This window comes from Podarcis melisellensis, assembly GCF_964234715.1.
Source record: "Podarcis melisellensis genome assembly, chromosome: 3".
Taxonomy (NCBI): domain Eukaryota; kingdom Metazoa; phylum Chordata; class Lepidosauria; order Squamata; family Lacertidae; genus Podarcis; species Podarcis melisellensis.
In genome coordinates, this window is record NC_138530.1 from 33,975,931 (window position 1) to 33,995,908 (window position 19,978).

Consider the following 19,978-nt stretch of genomic DNA (forward strand, 5'->3'; position numbering starts at 1 on the left):
GGTAAAATGGTGTTTCCGTGCGCTGCTCTGTTCGCCAGAAGTGGCTTAGTCATGCTGGCCTCATGACCTGGAAGCTGTCTGCGAACAAACGCCGGCTCCCTCGGCCTATAGAGCAAGATGAGCGCCGCAACCCCAGAGTCATCCGCGACTGGACCTAATGGTCAGGGGTACCTTTACCTTTTAAAGCCCCTTTTGCATTTAATTTCATATGTTTTTTTCATCTCAGAGGTGTATTCTCCACTTATATTTGCTCTGAATGCTCCAGTTTATCTAAACCAACTCTTTTACAGTGTTTCATGTGGCTTCTAATTTTGTATTACTTCAATGAGGGACAGCAAAAGGAGCAGCTGCTGTATGGCCATACCAGGTAAGCTATGTTGAAGGACTCAAACTACTTGGACTCATGTCAGATGAAGGAAGGTTGTCTCCACTTGGCTGCTGCCAAGGAGTTTCCGACTGCTATCCTCCACTAGATGAATTCTCACCCATTATTAAGAATAGATTGGTACATCATACCACCAAAAAAAAGTTAATTATTTAGAACAAAAAAGAAACAAAACACAAAAATATTGCTCACAAACTGTTTATATTATCCGCATTGATTTTTGAGCTGCAGTATGTAGTTGACTGAAAAACTTTTTTATTTTTAATGTATTTTAATTCAATGATCTGTTTTTAAAAAAGCATTGCAAGCACTGCACCGTCTCAGTAAGGACACTCCTAGTTCATGCACTTGTCTCTTTGAAGAACTGTTCTTTGCCCTTTAGAAGTATTGATTTAGCTGTATGTCAGTTGATCGAGATTTACAGAGCAATCCAGACATTCACTCCGAAGTCTCACTCTGTTCCAGGTAAGTGTCCGAATAAGTGCGCATAGGCTCGCTGCCGTAAATGATTACTCGATTGACACTTGTGCATTGCGACAACCGTATAGACTCCCCGCCCCTTTCATTAGAAACTTATAATTCTATCATGCTACACCTATTAAGTAGGTATTCTGAGCATCCACAGGAACGCTGAAGAGAGGCTGCAGACGCTGGGAGACATGTGGGCAGCCATGTGGCGCTAGATCGGCGCACGGCATTGACGTCACGCTTGCGCTCCCTCTCCCCAAAGGGACTACGATCTCATTGTCCTATAGTAAAACGTCCGCTTTCCATTGGCAGCGGATAAAGTCCTCCATTTGCGGGGCATGAGGGGGTATAAAAAATATAAAGTGCAACATCCAGAATGATTAATTAAAATATGTGCATTTATGAATACAGCGGGCGAGTTTAAAGGCTCTCTTCCATTCCGGTGCTAAAGCATGAACCATGCCTCTTTTACTGGGGAGGAAGGGGGGTATAAATTCAATAAATGAGCAAATACGAAAGAAGCCAGGCGACCATGACTTTTTGTTTTTCTGATACGACAGCTTTGTCTAAATGCCTACGAAAGGCAGAAATCGATGAAGATGCAGGAATGAGCCTGTGCCGCTCGAAGCTGCCTCGATTTGGAAGACTGCAAGAGTGCCATTGACAAGCTTCTGTTTGCTGCGGGGGGTTGCTAGCCCTGCTTTCTCCATTTAAAAAGGAGAAATAAGGCAGGGAAAGAGAACGGACCCTTCAAGACCAGCGGACCGAGGTTCGAAAGGTACAGCCTTCCCTATCACGGAAACGCAGTAGTGCGCCTCTTCAGTTTTTATTTTTAAAGGTGGGGGGAAGCACAATCATTTCCTACAACCATTTCCAACCCAGCCTGTTCCGTTTTCCCAATACCCGTGCCCCCCTCTGGCCCCGCCCTTCGAGGAGCCTAATCGGAACCGGAGGTGGGAGCCGCGCGGAGTTCCGTTCGCTTTCTCCGTCCCTTTGACCCCTCCTCGCGCTGTTCAGCCCGGGCACCTGCAAGGCTCCTACTAGAAACCTTCTAGACGTCCGCACTTTCGCCGACGTCCTCAGGATCCACGGGGCTCCTGCACCGCGGTGCGTAGCTATGCAAGCCGCCCTCCGGCCCGGGGGAACCTGCAGCGGTGCAAACCCTGCGGTGGCTGTCAGAGAGACCTAGAGGAGAGGAGGGTCCGCGGGGCGCCTTGTCCAGGAAGAGGCGGCCGTGCATAAAAGCGACGATGAGGTGCTGGCGCCTCGGGAGCCTGCTGGAGGTGCGCGCTTCGAGCTGGGAGAGTCGGGCTGCTCTCGCGGGCAAGCAGCCGCGGCCGCCCTCGAGGGACACGCTGGGCTTCCAGGCTGCGGCTCCGGAGACCTGCAGCGCCCACCCGAGGGAGCTGCAAAGGGCGCCGCTGCTGCTAAGCGCGGGGATCGGCTCCCTCGGCTCCAGCCGCAGAGCGCTTTCTAGCTCCGCCGGGGACAAGGATGGACGGGACGAGCCCCAGGGACCGCCGGCCGGCTCTGCTGCGGCTCCGGGGCCGGCGGTCGCTCGGAGGCGCGCATGGCACAGGTCGCTCTCTCCCTCGGAGAGGCTGAGCCAGCTGGTCCAGCACGGGGAGCTCCTTTCCCCGCCCGTCGTAGAGGAATCCTCCTCCCCTCCTTTCGCCCACATCGCTCCCCAGGATCAGGACTCTCCCTCCGAGGAGCTCCGGGACGCGCCTTCCAAAAACGTGCCCTTCCAGGTCGGGGATCTGTTCCTAGCGGAGAGCCGACGGAGGCGCGACGCCGAGTTCAAGAAGCTGTGTAAACTCTCCGCCGACGGAGTACTGACGAGCACCTGGGGGGCGGTGAAGTACGCCGACATCGTGGGCAAGCTCCCCGGGCAGATGTTCCGGACGTCCACGGGCCACACCTTCCTGATTCGGAGGCCTTCGCTGGAAGAGTTTGTGTTGCTGATGGAGAGAGGACCCACCATCTCGTATCCCAAGGTGGGAGAGCTTTGCCGCGGCCGCCGCCCCCAAGTTGTCGTTGGACTCCCGCTCCCATCAACCCCAGTCGACGTGGCCAATGGGCAGGGATGGCGGGAGTTGTAATTCCAGGGACAACCTGGGTTGATCCAGCAATAGCGATGGAGGCGCCTTAAGGGGGAACCTGATGATGGCTTGGACCACTTTTTCTCCGATGGCTCCCGGAATTAAGGTTACTAGTACAGTAGTTGCAAATTCTAAGTGATGAATGGGGTTACAGGTCAGGTGGCAGGTCCCTGAACAAAGGCCAGTGAGAGAGAGAGAAACCTGAAACACTGATTGCCCTGGTTTTAGAGCAGTAAATCTGGAGATTTCCCGTCTTAAGCCACCACCACCATTAGGTTCAGAATCTAAAATTACCTAATAGCCCCACTGTTTGAAGGGTTTACTAAGATATATAAGTGAAACACTTTGAACACTGTAAAATGTTAAGTGCTAAATAGTATTCTTATTTCCCCATAAGTCTTAGCCAGCGGTTATCAATTTGCTTAAAAAGCACAAATTTGCTATAAAGCACAAGGGCTAAGCTAAACATTTATGTTCTTTGCTCTTTTAACATGTAGGATATTAATGCAATGCTGCTGCTAATGGACATCAGTCAAGGCGACATAGTGCTGGAAGCAGGTTCTGGGTCTGGTGGTATGAGTTTATTTCTATCACGAGCAGGTAAAATATTGTCTGTTGACAGAATCCCAGCTCTCCCACACATTTTAAGAACACAGGAAGCTGCCTTGTATCGGGTCAGATTGCTTGCCTGCCTAGCCCAATATTGCTTACTCTGACTGGCAGTGGCTTTCCAGGGTTCTTCATCTTATGCTATATGTCCCTTTTAATTGGTATGCTTAGGATTTAAACCCAAAACTTTCTGTATGCAAAACATGTGCTCTATCATTGTCCCCCTTGTCATTATCATGCCCTGAATTACTCTTGAATTACTCTAATTTATTCAAATTCAGTCCCATGTGCTGGGAACTTTAGCTGCTTTCCAGAAAATGGCAGAGCTCTCATTTCATCACACAGGGCTGAAGTCAGAGGAAATGTTGGCATGTGAGAATGGATGCACTTTGGGGCATAGGAACACTCTTTAGGCACCTTGACACTGACACTTTGGACACTAAATGTGAGAATCAAGCCTTGGTGTACTGTGCCCTCCTTTAAAATTACATCCTGCCTTTCACTAAGAAGTTCAAGGTGCTGTACATTATTATTATTTATTGAATTTATATACTGCCCTGTACCTGGAGGTCTCAAACATGGGGCTATGCCATTTTTTAAAACCACAAACAACACAGGAAAGTGCATTGGACTAAGTGAGTGATTAGTTCAGGGGAGCCAATGTGCTACCTTCTTGGTGGTGTTGGACTGCAGGTCCCGGTCATCACTGCATGCTGGTTTGGGCTGATGGGAGTTGTAATCCAAAAACATCACAAAGGCACCAGGAATAGCTTTAGATTAGCCTTAGGTTGCCCAGTCAGCATCACAGCTGCTTGTAGATTTAATCATGGGCCTTCCTGTCCCAGGGACACGGGTGGCGCTGTGGGTTAAACCACAGAGCCTAGGACTTGCCAATCAGAAGGTCGGTAGTTCGAATCCCCACGACGGGGTGAGCTCCCGTTGCTCGGTCCCTGCTCCTGCCAACCTAGCAGTTTGAAAGCACACCAAAGTGTAAGTAGATAAATAGGTACCGCTCCGGCGGGAAGGTAAACGGCGTTTCCGTGCGCTGCTCTGGTTCGCCAGAAGCGGCTTAGTCATGCTGGCCACATGACCCGGAAGCTGTACGCCGGCTCCCTCGGCCATTAAAGCGAGATGAACGCCGCAACCCCAGAGTCGGTCACGACTAGACCTAATGGTCAGGGGTCCCTTTACCTTTATCTTCCTGTCCCAGGCCAGGCCAGGACCAGCACTCTGGTAACTACACCTAGCTAATATCACAAAGTAATTGCATAAATGTGCAGACATACTTCTGTGACCAACACAATCTGCTATCTTGAAGTGCAGTTCGTGCCTTGCATTGTTTATTCTGTTATCGTCAGGTTGAGCTTTCCTTTCAGGTAAAGACATCCAAGTTCTCATTCTGGCTTGGAGATCTATAGCAGATATCCACAGTAATGTCTATTAGGTCATATTTGCCTACCTGTATTAAGAGCTCAATTTCTTCTTGCTTGTTTCCCATCCTCTGTGTATGTGTGTAGAAACAACTGAAACCATGAGTCATTCTTCCACACACTGCTGCTTCTGCCCCACTCTGTAGAGAGTCACCTGCCACCACCACACGTCTCTTCCTTCTCTGCAGGTGCATAGAAATTTGCCTTATACCAAGTCAGACCCTTGGGCCATATAAGCTCAATATTCTACTACACTACAAGGCAGCAGGCCTTGAGGGTTTCAGACAGGAGTGTTTCTCAGCCCTAACTGGAGATGCCAGGGATAGAATCCAGGAGCTTCTGCATGCAAAGCAGATGCTCCACCAAGCTATGGCCCTTCCGCTAAAGCACATTGCAATGCTGTATGTTACAGCTTAAAATTTGGTAACTCCTGAAAACAACCAGTGGGGGATAAGCATGACTCTAGGAGGTGAGTGCCATAATAGTTTTGCAATTTTATACTGTAAACTGCACTGTGATCCTTGGATCAAAGGCAGTATAGAAATGTTAATAATAATAATAATAATAATAATAATAATAATAATAATAATAATAATGCCCTACTGCCATGTAAGCTTATAGCCCTGTTAGCCATTATGCTCTGAGTGATTGTAATATTAGGAAATAAGTTATCATATCTGGTAGGCTAGTGTTTCATTTCCTGTGTCATTTATTCAACTTGGCAGAAATGAAGAGAGCAGTAACTAATTTTGGTTCGATTTTATTTGTTTTCAGTTGGGCCACAGGGACGTGTTGTAAGTTATGAAGTTCGGAGAGACCACTACAGAGTGGCGAAAAAGAATTATAAGAGGTGGCGTGATGCATGGAAAATAAGTCATCCTTTAGAGTGGCCAGATAATGTGGATTTCATTAATGAAGACATTTTAACAGCAGCTGAGGCTTTGAAAACTGTAACATTTGATGCAGTAAGTATCTTTTAAAACAACAACAACAACAACAAAGAAACAAAACAGGCATCCTCTTTCTGGAATTATCACATCTCCCCCTGAGAAAAGAGAGATATGAGAAAAGTGGATTGATCTTTTTTCAAAACTAGAAAGCAAGTACTTAGTAATGGTACATTTAGGGAGCAAAAAGCTGATGTAAAGGAAGCCGGTTTAAGTTAAGGTGGTATAAAGTAACACTAGATTCAAACTTTATTCAGCAGTGGTGTTACTGCTGGTCTAATATCCTAATAGATTTGCACAGAAAACACATCTTTTATATTCTCCTTTAAAGTTTTTAAAAACAGAGTAAGTTCTGTTCTCCAACTCAATTCATTCTTTGAAACAATGAGTAGAAAAGGCTTCTGTGTTGCCCATAGTTCTCCATTAGAAAGAAACTTGTGAGGGTTTTTGATTGAAATCCTGATAATTTCTGCTTCAGTTTTTAGCTGTGTTTTTTGGTGGTGGTGGGAGGGCAGTTACTTCTAGTGAGTACAGAGAAGTTATATCGAGATTTCAGTGTTTGCTGGAAGGCAAATAAAAATAATAATATTATTACTGTTAGTATTAATGCTGTTTTGTATTATTGCAACTCACCATGACTTTTCCATTACCCTGATCACTTTCTTTTCACCTTTTAATATAATTTATCCAAATTAATATTCTAATATCCTCATAGATTTGCACAGAAAACACATCCTTTGTATTCTCCTTTAAAGTTTTTAAAAATGTATGTTTCTTCCATAGATAGCTTTGGATATGCTTGTGCCCCAGAACGTTTTATCTGTGGTTATCCCAAATCTTAAAATGGGGGGCGTTTGTGCAGTATACCTTGCAAAGTAAGTATTGATCCTGCCAATTTACATGCTCCTTTCTGCTACATGGAGTGATACCTTCATTAAACTTGCAATGGCTTCATGCAGGTTGTTTATAAATGGTCTTAAAGATTATTATAAAGTACATTTATCCTAACTTCAGATTTCCAAAAAGCTATAATAACTGACAGATACAATTATCTTGGTCCGATATACTGTTATTTATAGTGGACTGAGACTGAACCTTCCTCCTTGTCCTCCCTCCTTTTCCTATCTCCCTTTGCATATCAAGCTTCAATGAAAAGAATGTGGTTTATTAAAACAGCTTCCTGTGGCATCCAAACTGGGGAAACTGTGACTTAACAAACTGCAATATATTCCTCTAAGCCAGGCACCCAAGAAGGGAAAATACAGATCTAAGGCTCTTTCTTAAAGTTGTTTTGACTGAGATCATTGCATCTGATCTGGTTTTAGTATAAATGTTATTGTAATAGACTTTTGATATGCTGCCTTGTGTGCTTCTAAGTTGAAGGGGAAAGGCAAAATATTAATGTTTAGATAGCATCGGGGCTAGTCAGTTACATCATCAGTGTGTCCTAGTTCCTAATAAGTGATGACTGATGGCTGTTTGTCATGTTTTATAGTCTCGTTGCTCTTTGGGATAAATGGACTTGTAGTTCAGGCAAGAGAGCTAGTTTAGTAAAAAATGTTTGGGCTAGCTACAGTCAAATTTAAATATAGTCCTTTAACCAAGTGAAACACTGCAGTCCTGTGCACACTTACTTGGAAGTGGGACTAACCTCTGAGTAAATATGCATAGGATAGATTTACAGTACAAACTATTATATTTTATACATTTATGCATGTGTGTAGATTTATTCACTGGTAATAAATATTTGAATTCTTCTACAAGTATCACCCAGGTTATTGATCTGGTGGAAGCCATCCGGACCAGCAAGATAAACCTTTTTTGTGAAAGGATAGTTGAGGTGACACACAGAGATTGGATAGTACTCCCAGCGTCCTGGAAAATTGGTGGCGTTTTCCGCAATATGAAATCCAACCAGAGCATGAACAATGAATCAGCTTGCCATGATGAAAATGAGGAGACTCCTGCTGAACAGAACAAAGAAGGTGATGGTATGGACCAAGTTCTAATGAGATTTTGTTTTTTGGCAGTCACTAGAATGTTGCAGTCCCACATGCTGTGTCGAGATGTGAACCTTTATGTAAAATGCAGCCTGAGCTGCCCACCAGCAGACCGTTGCTGGGTACGCAATCTGCTACTGTACTTTTGTCTGTAAGGGCCTGGTATTGGGTTCTTCTTTATGATGGTAATATTCAGTGTTGAGCAAGTGAAATTTCCCTTCCTCTCCTCTGTCCTGCAGCCTCTGTGGGCCCCCCAAATCTGCTCCAGGGAATCACCTGGATCTCTGGAGCGTATCTGGGGGGCTGCAGAAAGGAGGAGAGTAGAAATCTGTTTCACTCGTGAATGGGCACAACTGAATATTGTCCATTGATATTTCTAGCCTACCTTTCTTGTACCTTTACCACTACTGTATTGTCTTTGAGGAGTGAGGACATAAGAGAGAGCAAATATCTATCTAGAGAAAAGAAATAGAGAAGGGGTTTTCCAGAAGTGGGAGGGAGAGGAACAACAAATGGGTTCAATGTGGAAAAGAATGTCCTGAGGTAGAATTATTTAAAGCAGAAATTGGAATTAAGAGTGTTGCACAACAACTTTCTAAATTTTATTTTAACAGCTCTCATTTCTGATGAGACAAAACCACCATATATTGCTAGACCTTACCCTTGGCAAGTGGGGCACACAGGTAAGAATGGCTTGGCAAATATTTTATAAGATATACATTTATTACTACTAATTTTTCATAAGCACTATTACTTTTTCAAAGAAAAATGGAATTAATGAATAAATACTTCTGCTTTCCAGCTACTTATGTGTTGTATCACTAATGCTGATGTTTTATTTTCTTTCCAAACTAGCCTTTCTTGTCAAGCTGCGGAAATTTAACCCGGCATATCCAAATACTACATCAAATAGTATATGCTAATTTGAAGATTGCACTTCACCAGGATTAAAATTGTAAATTATATCATTGTTGTTTATGCAATTTAGGAATCCACAACTTTGATTTATGTTGACAATATTTTTGATACCAAAAGTTTCAGCAAAATATAAAACTTAAAAGAATAAATCATATATTGTGAAATGTATTTCATTCAGACAATTAGTTGTGCTTCCTGATAATTTCTTAAGTTGTTGGCTGAAGTGTGGTTTTTTTATTCTTCATTTCCTGTAAACCAGTCCATGGCTTTATCTTGACATGTGCAGCCACTTTTTCTTCCTTTGTTGGGTAGATGTTTGCAATCTATGAAAAATTAGGGAAGAAATTCACATTGAATGCATATGGGATTACAGTGCAGTTTGTCCCAGGTAACGTGACGTGCTTATTGTGTTCTATAGGACGGGTTACACTTATAGGAGCAATGGATAATTAATGTAGGATGAAAAATATCTGTTCTCCATTTATAAACAAAGAAAAGGTTGTAAAGTGGCTTGCCAATGAAATGCTACGCTTGTTCGGGAGCCATCTGTTCTTCTTCCCTACAGCTGGGTAGTTGAATCCTTACTTAGTAACTGCTGTATTGCCCCACATACCCACTGTGAGTGACAGATGCTATTTCATTGCCAACTGCTGAGTTCATTCCATCATTTGTACATAAAGAACTGACAAATCAGGATCCTCTTACGGAAGTGCTTTTATACTAACAACAGAAGGTGTCACCCTACATTTGTTTAGCACTATAAACATAAATCTGAATTAAAGGAGTCACCAAGAAGTCAATGAGGAGGAGTGTAGAATTGCTATCTTAGAACTAGAGGGGATCGTTTAAAGCAAAAAGTTGATCACTTTTGATAGACACTGCTTGATTACACCATGTACTACATATCTTACCATGGAGTTAGGTTCCAGGGACAGTGTTCATCAATTTTTCATTTTAAAAAAGTATATCCAGAAAAAAACACATGCTTTTCACTTTTCCCTCCTAGTGTTTGTAGGAGAGTCAGTTTCGCTTTTAATTGAACTTACAAAACTCAGCTCATATTTGATGTAATTTGCTGGAAAACTGAGTTGAGTGGCTTTGAGAAGGGGCTATAAAGTAGCTAGGCTTAGATTTTTCTTGTAGTTCATTTTACAAAATCCACCATTAACCAAATTCACAATTTAGAAGGGAAGGGAAGCATTCTATAAATGGCTGAGAAGGAGAGATAGAACAATCATAAGGATCAGGGACAGAGAGAAGCTTCCATCCAGGAAAAAGCTGGAATGCGAACACCACCACCAAAGGATGCAGGTGTGAGCAAAACATTATGCCCAGAACTGTGATTTATGCACATGCTATGACAATGGTTTTTCTCCATCAAGGAGGCTGTAAGTAACAATGACCCACCTACGAGGCTTAAAGGATGTAGATTCAACCTATACACCAATAGCAATAACATTGCTGAGAATATTGAGTATACTTAAGCAAGTTTCATTAAATCAAGGGTACTGACTTCTGAGTGACACAGCTAGTATTGGGCTGTGAAGGTAGCATAAATAAATTTACTTCAGCATTTACCATACCATACCTTGTGAATAACAGTGCACAGATGGCTCAGGTATTTTACCAGCTGGAAGAGAGTCATGCAATCCCTGAGGTATATGTTGTTCCATCATTTCCAGTGTGCCATTGGAGGAAGAGGAGGATAATCCCAGCCGTATGTATCTTGTCTTTTTCCCACAAAGCAAACAGTCTGTAGGTGTGGCATTGGGTCCTCGAGGAAACTGTACTCCATCTCTGCTATTGTTTCTTGTAGCTCCACTATGATGAATAGAACGCTCCCGCTGCCATATATAATGTGTCGAAGCTATAGCCATTACCTGTGTTTAAAAAAACCAAAAAACCAAAATGGAGCTGTTAGCAGAACAAGCAAATAATGCATAAAAATCACAAAGGATCATTAGTTGGTGTTGTTAGCTTTCTTAATTGCTAGTAAAACAGTCACAGAGCAGGGAACAGGAATGAGCTGCTATTTATTGGGCTACTTTTTAAGATCCTGAACAAACCACTTTTCCACTCCTGGGAATGTTAATTAGGCCTAACTTAGAACAAAAACACATTTTTTCATTTACTAACAGCTATCCAGATATACAAAAGACTAATAAATTACACATAATTAAAGCTGTTAATTTTTTCAAATTTTGATTATTTTAATGCATGTGTTAACAATGTGCGACTTGATAAATAATGTAACATTTGATAGATACTAATACATTAGTATTTTAGCATTTTTACATACACATTTGGTTCGTCATTTAACTTCCATGAAAATGAAACGCAGCTCCTGTCTTGAACTGTGGGGAAAGCAGACTACTGTACTACTTTACATCCAAAAAACCTGTGAACTATTCTGTAATAGAAAATCTCATTTGAGATAGTAAAGCTTCTAAGTCTATGGCTTCAGGTTTATGCATGAAGGAAGAAGATTTAAAGCTTATATCCCTTGTTCATTTAAACTTTTATTGTTTTGTGCAAACTTGGGAAACATGGGTTTAAAACCAGAATCTTTCTTCATATATAAAAAGGATGGGGGGAGGATGTGAACTCAAGGCCCATGGTTGTAAGAATAAACTACAGTTTGTCATTGGATCTGTACTAGACCAATTTCTTAGTGGTGAAATTAGTTTTATGATGGGTAAAGCAGACAGGCAAAAGAACAGGCCTGCTGATCAAAGGCCTATTTGGTCTAGCATCCTGTTTCCCACACTGGCCAGCTAGGTATCTCTGGGAAATTCACAGAGAACCCCAAATACTGTAACTTTTCTTTGTAGGGGATCTGATGCATTGCAATTATCTCCATTGGTACTATGAAAGTCTCCATTCTATGGTTTTATTTTAATTTTCTCCCATTTTCCTGAGTAAAAATCGGGAAGATTTTTTTTGTAAATGTGTTTACCACTGCCCTGCCCCAAACTAATTTTTTTATTCACAATCCTGATTATTCTACTAAGTAGCAACCCTTTTCACTTGAGTTTGATGGTAATCCATTAATGGGAAAGCTGGCTGTATGGTACCATAAAGGTCTTTTTCAGGAAGAAAAACAGCATTAGCATTTCCTTACCAATGGTCTGACTATATCCTTAATTCACGTTAGTAATAAAAGCAAAGTATGCTGTTTGATAACTGCTTTCTTGCACTTTGCATAGTTGGCCAAAAGTAAGTTCACTGATTCTAAAGGTGCTTACTCCCAAATAAGTGTGAATACAACTGCAGACTTGGTCAATTTTAATGTATTTTTTCTGTTTAATTTACCAGTGTAAACATTCCCTGTGAATGGTTTCATATTTTCCAATAATTGCTAATGTCATTATTTCTGATAAGGGAATCCCCTTTGTTGAAGGTAAATAATTTGTTGGGATGTTTTGAAAGCAAAGTATCAACCAGCAGTTAAATTGAGCCACTCATTATAACTGGGTGGATAATGTTTACAAACAGTTCCTTTATATAGCTTGGTGAAAAAACAGAAAGAGGCTTGTTACAAAACAGAACCTGCCTATTAAAATTCATTTGCTCTTTCTTGATGCATATAAAATATACCCGCCTTACCTCCTCACAGCAGCGTCTGCTTACAATAGCCCTATAATCCATCTTGCTCCAGAGTTCATCCCTTCGAATTAGGAAATCAGGAAAAAGCTTTCTCCAGGATTTCCCTAAAGCCCATGGGAAAATCTCATATTTTGACTCTTCATCGTCTTCTTCAACTGTATTTGCCAGGTACCTACAATGATGAGGACTATGACTCACTTAAATATGGTTTTGATCTCATTTGTATACTGCTAAGTCTCCTCCTTTTCTTTGGTCTTTATATACATTCCAAAGTGCTGAAAATTTAGTTTGGACAAATGTTACCAAATGATTTTTCACCAGATGAAAAGATGGGCACACAATTAAGAATGCTGAAAATCTCAAGTTTAACATATAGAAAGCATGTTTCTACTTCTTAAAAGGTTTGAAAGTGTGTGGGCAGTGCTTAATGAAGTATCATAAGCCAGAGTGTATGCTGAATATCTTTTTTTTCTATTATGCAGTGGTCGGGATTCTTGTCCCTCATGGATAACAGAAACAGAGTAAATGAGGCAAATCAAAAGAATACAAGCAAATCGCCAAGTTTGCATAATTTATACAGGTCAATCTCTCTCAGCATAGAATTTCAAATTAACATGGTAGAGAATTTTGATACACATTTTTTTAGCATGGAGCAGAGGCTTGCCAAAAGTTTAAAGCACTGAATTGTGAACAGCTCAATGAAAATAAAGAGTCTGAACATTTAGGAAGGTGTTTTGTTTTGACTATTTTGTACACATATCAGGACAGTAATTGCATGCAATGTATAATGTTTTATATAGCTATAACATATGGCTTTATACATTGGGGAACATAGGTGTTTGCAATATAAAACAAAACTCCAAGCAAATCTATTGAACATGAAATGTAAACTTTGCTGGAAACTTGCAAAGATTTCCTGGAGATCTCATGCCTTTTTTCATGATGTAATATTTCCAAACAGGGTTGAGCAGCATGACTGCTATGGTTGTAGAATTTCAGTTTTATTGATTCAAAAATGTTCAAGTATTAAATAATATTACATACATACATACTTTTATGTGCATGCCACATTTCCACAGTTCAAACCATGCTCAAGGAGGCTTAACTATATGAAAAAAATACATAACTACAACATAACAAAAGTAGTTATAAACAATAAATAATTTAAAAAATTCCCAACCAAAGCAAACTGTTTCCATATGTAAATCACAACAATATCTAAAATAAAGATTTAAAAAACCCAACAGCCACAATCCATGGCAACCAAACTCTCCAAACAACACCCCATCTGAAGAGTCTAGTCTTAAATTAACTTACATGCATAGTATTCTCACTAATTTCAGTAGGACATACAGGTGAATACAGTTTCATTGTTATACTACCCAGAATGAACCTTTTGAAATCTGCATCACTCGAACTCAGGACGCAGGGGAGAAACGTGCTAAGAGGAAGGCACACTTGGCAAATCCACACCACGGTTAACTCCTATGTCCCCACTGTGGAAGGATATGTGGATCCAGAATTGGCCTCCACAGTCACTTACGGACTCATTGTTAAAACCGTGTTTATGGAAGACAATCTTACTCGGCTACAAGTGATTGCCAAAGTAGAAGCATAGGGGATATATTCAAAGGTGGCACCTGGGAAATAAAAGCCCAGTTGATTCTTAAGAAGGCTTATTTGTGCTGTGATGGGCTTTTCTCCCTCAGCAGCCTGGGGGGGGGGGGCTTTTCAAATAAGGAGGATGCTTTGGGAGTCAAAAGTCTTTATCTGCAGAAATCAGACAATTTAACAACTAATAGGTCTTGGCATACGCGTATTAATCTCCAACATGCTATAAGCCTTCAAGAATCAAGACCCCATCCTAAATAAGTAATTGATGGTGCAGCAAGGTTTATTTCTAACTTCACTGTTATCTCAAATAATAAACTCTTTAAAAACCTCTGACACATTTTAATTGTAATCATAATATTTGGAAAATACTTACAGAGCTACAAAGAAATTAAGCCTGGTGTGCTCATTTATACTGTAGCCAGCTCGCTTGAAATAAACAAAAGTCATTGCCAAAAGGTACTGTTGGAAAAGGTAAAATGTCAATTTCTGGCTATTATTTTTCCTTAAAAATGACTTAACATTTCCCTAAAATATATTTTCACCAGTAGGGAAAAGCATAGACTTCATTTTCATTAATTGAATCTGGCATTAACAGTACAGTTCTCATATTTTAGCTGCAATATATTAACGTGCAGTGAAAGCGGGATTGTGAGCATAACAACTAGTAGAAAATATATACCGTAATTGTAACCTCTACCAAAGAGGCAGAATGGGGAGCCAATGGCTTCTTAACAAGGGGAAATAGGTCATTCCTCCAAAAACATTTTCTAGTACACCTTGTGTTCCATACATCTGACCAGAAAAACAGCAGAGATTCATGAAGCTTGTGTCTCAGCAGATGAAGTGTGATCAAACATTTTTGCAAGCAGAGTTTTAAAAAATGCCTTTCTCATCTAGGAAGCTTGTCCCACTGAATTCACTGGGAACTTCCTAGTAAACAATTTTATTTAATCAAAAAAGCTTTAAGTTAATCATGTTGTTTAAAACAACAGCATAGGTATTAAGATAACATGCACTGGCCTGTAATTGAAACAAAACCCTCAATTTCCTCACCCTTAAAGTTTCACAGACTTTCAAGACAACACACAGTTTTACCTTGTCTGAAATTTTACAGCAACAATCCATCCACAAGAAATCTTGAATCAAGTCATCATCTGTAAAATAAGCCAGCTGTGACATACACAATTATATGCAAAGCTCAAGAAGCATTAATTCAAGACAATCCTTTAACAATTAAAATAATTTGATCTTCCCCTTCCAGGCAAATGGAAGCAGAACTGTTTCTCACTACTGACCTAGAGAATTACTTGCCAGAACATTTGAGCACAGAGGTTATTCTGACCAGGCTGCTTTCAGATGGGAGTTTATTGTGTGATGGGTACTCCTCATGCATGCAAATTTTTCACATTGTAGCAACATATCAGCACGTATTCCCTGTCCTACACCTTTAGTCTAAATTTACCTTCTTGGGGAAATCCAATAAGTTTTTTTTTTTAAATCCAATGACTCATTTGTGTTATTACAATATTAAGACCCCATCTGGAGGCATATTAAATTAACAGATTCAATAGAAGCACTATCTTCATTCTCTAATGGTGATTTTCTGCACCTTCCCCTGCTGTGCCCTAGGCTCCCCCTAAATGTTCTCTGAAGGGTTCCCCAACCTTCTGGAGCAGATTTAGAAGGGGGTCACTCTGCAGTGCAAGGGGTACAAGTGCGTGCCAAAAAATGTCTCCTCATCATTCCACTGACTTTTTCTTACATCTACAAAGACATCTGTAGGCAATCACCACTGGATACTACCCAAATATTCTAGTTTATAGTACAATATGGATGCCAGTATCTCATGATGACCATCATGATGTAGTGAAGTCAGTCTTGCGTATGGCTCAGTAAGATACTGTTTTAAGCTCCCATATACCGCTTCTAGATTATAGGGTAATTTCAGGTTAGTCTTGACGAAATGTCTCACATAAAGGCATTTTGGACACAACTGCTTTTGAATGTGAAGTTCTACACACATATACTTGGTTCATTTTACAAAATGATTTATAAAGGAACCTACCAAATAGCTTAAAGAAAGCTGTCATTTCCTGACGCTGAATTACAAGACATGAACCTTTTGGCCGTTTTGGCTTCTTATTATTAATGTTTTCCCCATAGGTCTCCTGGATATCTTTAAATTTCGGTCGTTTAAGACTAAGAGCTTTTTTTTGTTGATAGGATCTGGATGCACTTGATTTTATACGAACAGTGACACTGGGAGGTGTCTGACAGCAGCTCTGATTATGTTTCATTTTTCTAGATGAAGTTACCTGTTAAAATAAAAATTACATTATTAGCTGAATTGATAATGCATGAGAGTCATTAATCTCTCTTCTCCAGTTTTACTTTCAGTATTATGAGAAATTTTATTTAATAGAAATTTTATTTAATAGATTTTTATATTCTTTCCCATTAATTTTGATATTACTTCCTGCAAGTTGTACTATGTAATAGTACTGTACAGGCATTACCCCCACTTTCCCAAGCACTTGCTATCAACAACTTTGCGGGTGTCAGGAATTTTACTTTCTGCAATATGGCAACCCTAAGATAGTGTAAATGGTACTATTTCATTGTTACAACCAGGCCTTGCATCCCTTTTGATGTCACATGCTTCACTTTTCTACCTATAGAGGGAATGCCTTTAAAATATTCTTATTTCTTACAACCAGCACCTATGACAGTTTGTGAGGTTGAGTATGGGAATACAGGAACCTGTGCACTTGGCAATTTGCCTTCTCTTCTTTACAGAGTTTCTCCTTTCTGCTTCACTCTACTTTGCCCCAGCTCCTTTCGCAAACCTACACAGCAAATAAATATGGAGTGGCCACGACCAATAGATCAGAACAAGGTCTAATTGTTCCTGGGCAGAGTCACTAGGGTAGTCTATTTAAATTGGGTGAAAATGAATGCCCATGTTTATTGGATGGACTCTAAATATTCACATTTGAAAAATGATTAAATCGGTTATTCACACACTGCAAAAATGTCACATAACAACGACTCCTGAAAGCAGGTTCACGACATGCGAAGCTGGTAAACATGAACCATAGTATTTGTACTCCTGTGGGTCATCTCCCACCTCCCACCTTGCACACTTCTCCCTTAGATTTCTAAGGCTGGTAAAAGGGGAGGAATTTCAGCTTCCTGACTCAGTTGAGGTGTTCCTGCCCAAATATAACCTTTCCCCACCCACATACCCTTTCGTGTGATGGAGCTGGACATTCCTTGCCAGTGTGCAGCAGGAGTTTGTATCTCTCACTCCTTGTACAGTACTAGTTTTCAGTGCTGGGGATTATCAGGGAAATTCATTATTGTTTTTTCCCTGGAAGAAAACCACACCCCTCTATCTGAAAAGTTCGAAACCTGGTTGCCCTCCTCCCCTCCATAAACAAATGTTTGGAAAGCTTAGAAACAAGGAAGTGGTGTAGGCACAGGTGTCTGTCAACAGCACAAACGGAGCCTCACATGGAGATTAAAAAGCCTCACGGGGCTCTCCACCCTTTCTGCCCAACATCCCTTAATGGTGCTCCAACAGAAAACTGCATGAGTGGAAGTGGGAATATGGCAGCGATTTGTATACCGGCCTTACCATTTTATATGAACCAGCTCCATTCGACCTTTTGGACCTTTCAGCATGGGTGGGGGTGGGGAGGAATAAAAGAGGGGGGGTAGAGCCGTGTTATGTAAGCCACCTGCAAACTCATATTATTATGATTATATTTAAAATGGCTGCCAGGAGCTGTGAGGATAGTGATAGTGGTCATGTTTTTTGGGTTTTTTTTACAAACATCCCACAAACACCCACAAACATCCTTCCATATAAAGAACATATCAAACATGTTACCTTGTATCCCTCAGTGCTTATAAGTACTTCTGTAGATTCAATGCCCTCCTTTTTTGAGGGTATATGTTTTGCTTCTTTTATTTATTTTCAGGAGCAGGATCCTTTGGCCCAGAGGGTGGAGCTAGACACAGCTCTCTCCCTCTGGCCAAAGGATATCAGTGCCATTTATAAAGCAGCATCACTGCAGAATTTCCTCTACAAGAAACTTGTTGTATGTTGTGCTTGTTTGAAGAAGCCCTATCTGTTGTTATAAATAAAAGATTATCCCTGCTGCCACCTTGCTGCTTCTGCTGCTGCGGTTGACGGAGGCAGCAATGCTGTGAAGGGACAGAAAGTACTTAAGAGCGGCCTGTTGCTCCCTGAAAAGAAGCAGTATCTTTGTGGCATTCCCAAGAGAACTATCCAGATTTGTCATAGACAAAGGATTGACAAAATCAGTCCAGGCCTTTTGTTTCCCTTCATGAAAATCCGTGAGCCAAACACTGAAGTAGGATTTGCGGCTAGTGGCACCCGGAAACATGAGCTATCAGGAAAGCGCGACAATTACCTCAGGTTATATGCAACCTGCATGGGGAAAGAAAACAGGCTGGATCACAACCTCTCACCACCAATCAAAAAATCTCCTCAGACTGACATTTTCATTTGCCGTAAGAAGGGATCTCAGCATCACGCAGGGCAAGGTGCCACCCCCGCTACATCCAATCAGAACGCAGGCACAAGAAGCCTTGGCCAATTAAAACACAAGGGACTGAACAATCTGCTCTGGTAAGCAAAGGATGCCCTAAAGCGCTAGGCCAGAGGGAGAAAAGGCATCAGCCAATCAGGGGGAAGCGAGCCTTGTTGCTAAGACTCCCAAAAGCTTCCCTTCTGGAGACACGTGAGTGAGGTAGTCTGGAAATCACATAGAGCCATCCTACTGATATGTAATAAATGTGCTGTTGTTTTTTACTTGAAGTATTTACAGGCTACCTTCCAGGTCATTCCCTCTCAAGATGGCTTCCAGCATATAAACTTAGAATGTATATAACAGTAATCAGCAATAACCCTAAAACACTGTAACTACAACATTAAGAATACAATTCCAAGAACCACAATGTCATTAGCCCAGCAGCATTCATTTTACTCTGTTTTATAAGTTATTTATGTATATGTTCTTCACTGTAAGTCACATGGAGACCTGTTAGTTGACAATAAATTAAAAAATTCTCCAGTAGCACCTTAGAGACCAACTAAGTTTGTTCTGGGTATAAGCTTTTGTGTGCATGCACACTTCTTCAGATACGCATGCACATGAAAGCTTATACCCAGGACAAACTTAGTTGGTCTCTAAGGCGCTACTGGACAATTATATATATATATTTTTATTTCGACTGCATCAGATCAACACGGCTGAATGTTATTTGACAAGCAACTAATAAGTTTAATATGTAAATAAATAATCCACACCAGTAATGAGAATACAGAGAAAAAACACTGTAGAAAAAATGATTGCAGATAAAATAGTTAAAACTAGATTATCTAGGGTTGCCATTTTTCAAAAAGTGAAGATCTGGACACAAAAGTTGTTGAGCTTTTCTCGCAAAATCTCAAAGGAAAAAATGAAGTTTTTGAGCTATTTTTAATTAAATTCTCAAAAATCTACACTTCCGAAATGGGCTGCCATACGTCTGGATTTTCCCGGACATTACAGCAATTTCTGCCCAGACACGGTTTCCAACAACTGAATCCTGGTTATGTACAGGAAATTCTGGACGAATGGCAACTCAAATATTATCTGAAGTCTCATACACATAAAGAGGATGAATGCAAAGGAAATTTAAGAAAGTTTGTTCATCAACTAAAAAACTAAACAAAACCCTTCCTTCTGCCTATTGCGGTGCTTCGCTTGGTCCATAGACTCATAGAGGCAGTGAACGTATCTGTTCCTTGGTTTTCCTGGACTGATGAAGTCTAGCAAAGAACTAACTGGCTCTAAATCAAAAGAAAGGTTGTTGTCTATATGGAGAA

General features: G+C 40.9%; 2 protein-coding genes across 5 annotated transcripts; one reads left to right on the plus strand and one right to left on the minus strand.

The window, feature by feature from the left end:
• The first annotated feature begins 1,824 nt into the window (after positions 1–1,824).
• TRMT61B (tRNA methyltransferase 61B) lies at positions 1,825–9,027 on the plus strand. Its single transcript, XM_081905628.1, has 7 exons — positions 1,825–2,850; positions 3,453–3,555; positions 5,769–5,959; positions 6,725–6,816; positions 7,706–7,932; positions 8,556–8,624; positions 8,797–9,027. Exons 1-7 carry the CDS (start codon positions 2,104–2,106, stop codon positions 8,862–8,864), a joined length of 1,497 nt encoding a protein of 498 aa, XP_081761754.1. The 5' UTR covers positions 1,825–2,103; the 3' UTR covers positions 8,865–9,027.
• On the minus strand, positions 8,522–19,079 carry SPDYA (speedy/RINGO cell cycle regulator family member A). Of its 4 annotated transcripts, none has more exons than XM_081905629.1 (8): positions 18,519–19,079; positions 17,717–17,753; positions 16,145–16,394; positions 15,175–15,233; positions 14,453–14,538; positions 12,466–12,637; positions 10,448–10,739; positions 8,522–9,182 (listed from the first exon to the last, which is right to left on the minus strand). In XM_081905629.1, the coding sequence occupies exons 1-8, from the start codon at positions 18,539–18,541 to the stop codon at positions 9,094–9,096; spliced, it is 1,008 nt and encodes a 335-aa protein (XP_081761755.1). In that variant the 5' UTR covers positions 18,542–19,079; the 3' UTR covers positions 8,522–9,093. The 4 variants fall into 4 exon arrangements, with proteins under 4 accessions (XP_081761755.1, XP_081761757.1, XP_081761756.1 ...); XM_081905631.1 differs by lacking the exon at positions 17,717–17,753 and adding an exon at positions 17,325–17,412 and having other exon boundaries at positions 18,519–19,071; XM_081905630.1 differs by lacking the exon at positions 17,717–17,753 and having other exon boundaries at positions 18,519–18,841.
• Between the last annotated feature and the right edge of the window lie 899 nt (positions 19,080–19,978).

Excerpts from the sequence above, each read along its gene's own strand:
- SPDYA (XM_081905629.1), bottom strand. The coding sequence starts at position 18,541 with ATGCAGGTTGCATATAACCTGAG. Across the intron at positions 14,539-15,174 it reads GCTGTAAAATTTCAGACAAG|TACCTTTTGGCAATGACTTT; the intron begins GTAAAACTGTGT and ends CTTTTCCAACAG. Across the intron at positions 12,638-14,452 it reads CTTAATTTCTTTGTAGCTCT|GTACCTGGCAAATACAGTTG; the intron begins GTAAGTATTTTC and ends TCATCATTGTAG.
- TRMT61B (XM_081905628.1), top strand. The coding sequence starts at position 2,104 with ATGAGGTGCTGGCGCCTCGGGAGCCTGCTGGAGGTGCGCGCTTCGAGC. Across the intron at positions 6,817-7,705 it reads TGTGCAGTATACCTTGCAAA|TATCACCCAGGTTATTGATC; the intron begins GTAAGTATTGAT and ends TTCTTCTACAAG. Across the intron at positions 8,625-8,796 it reads TTGGCAAGTGGGGCACACAG|CCTTTCTTGTCAAGCTGCGG; the intron begins GTAAGAATGGCT and ends TTTCCAAACTAG.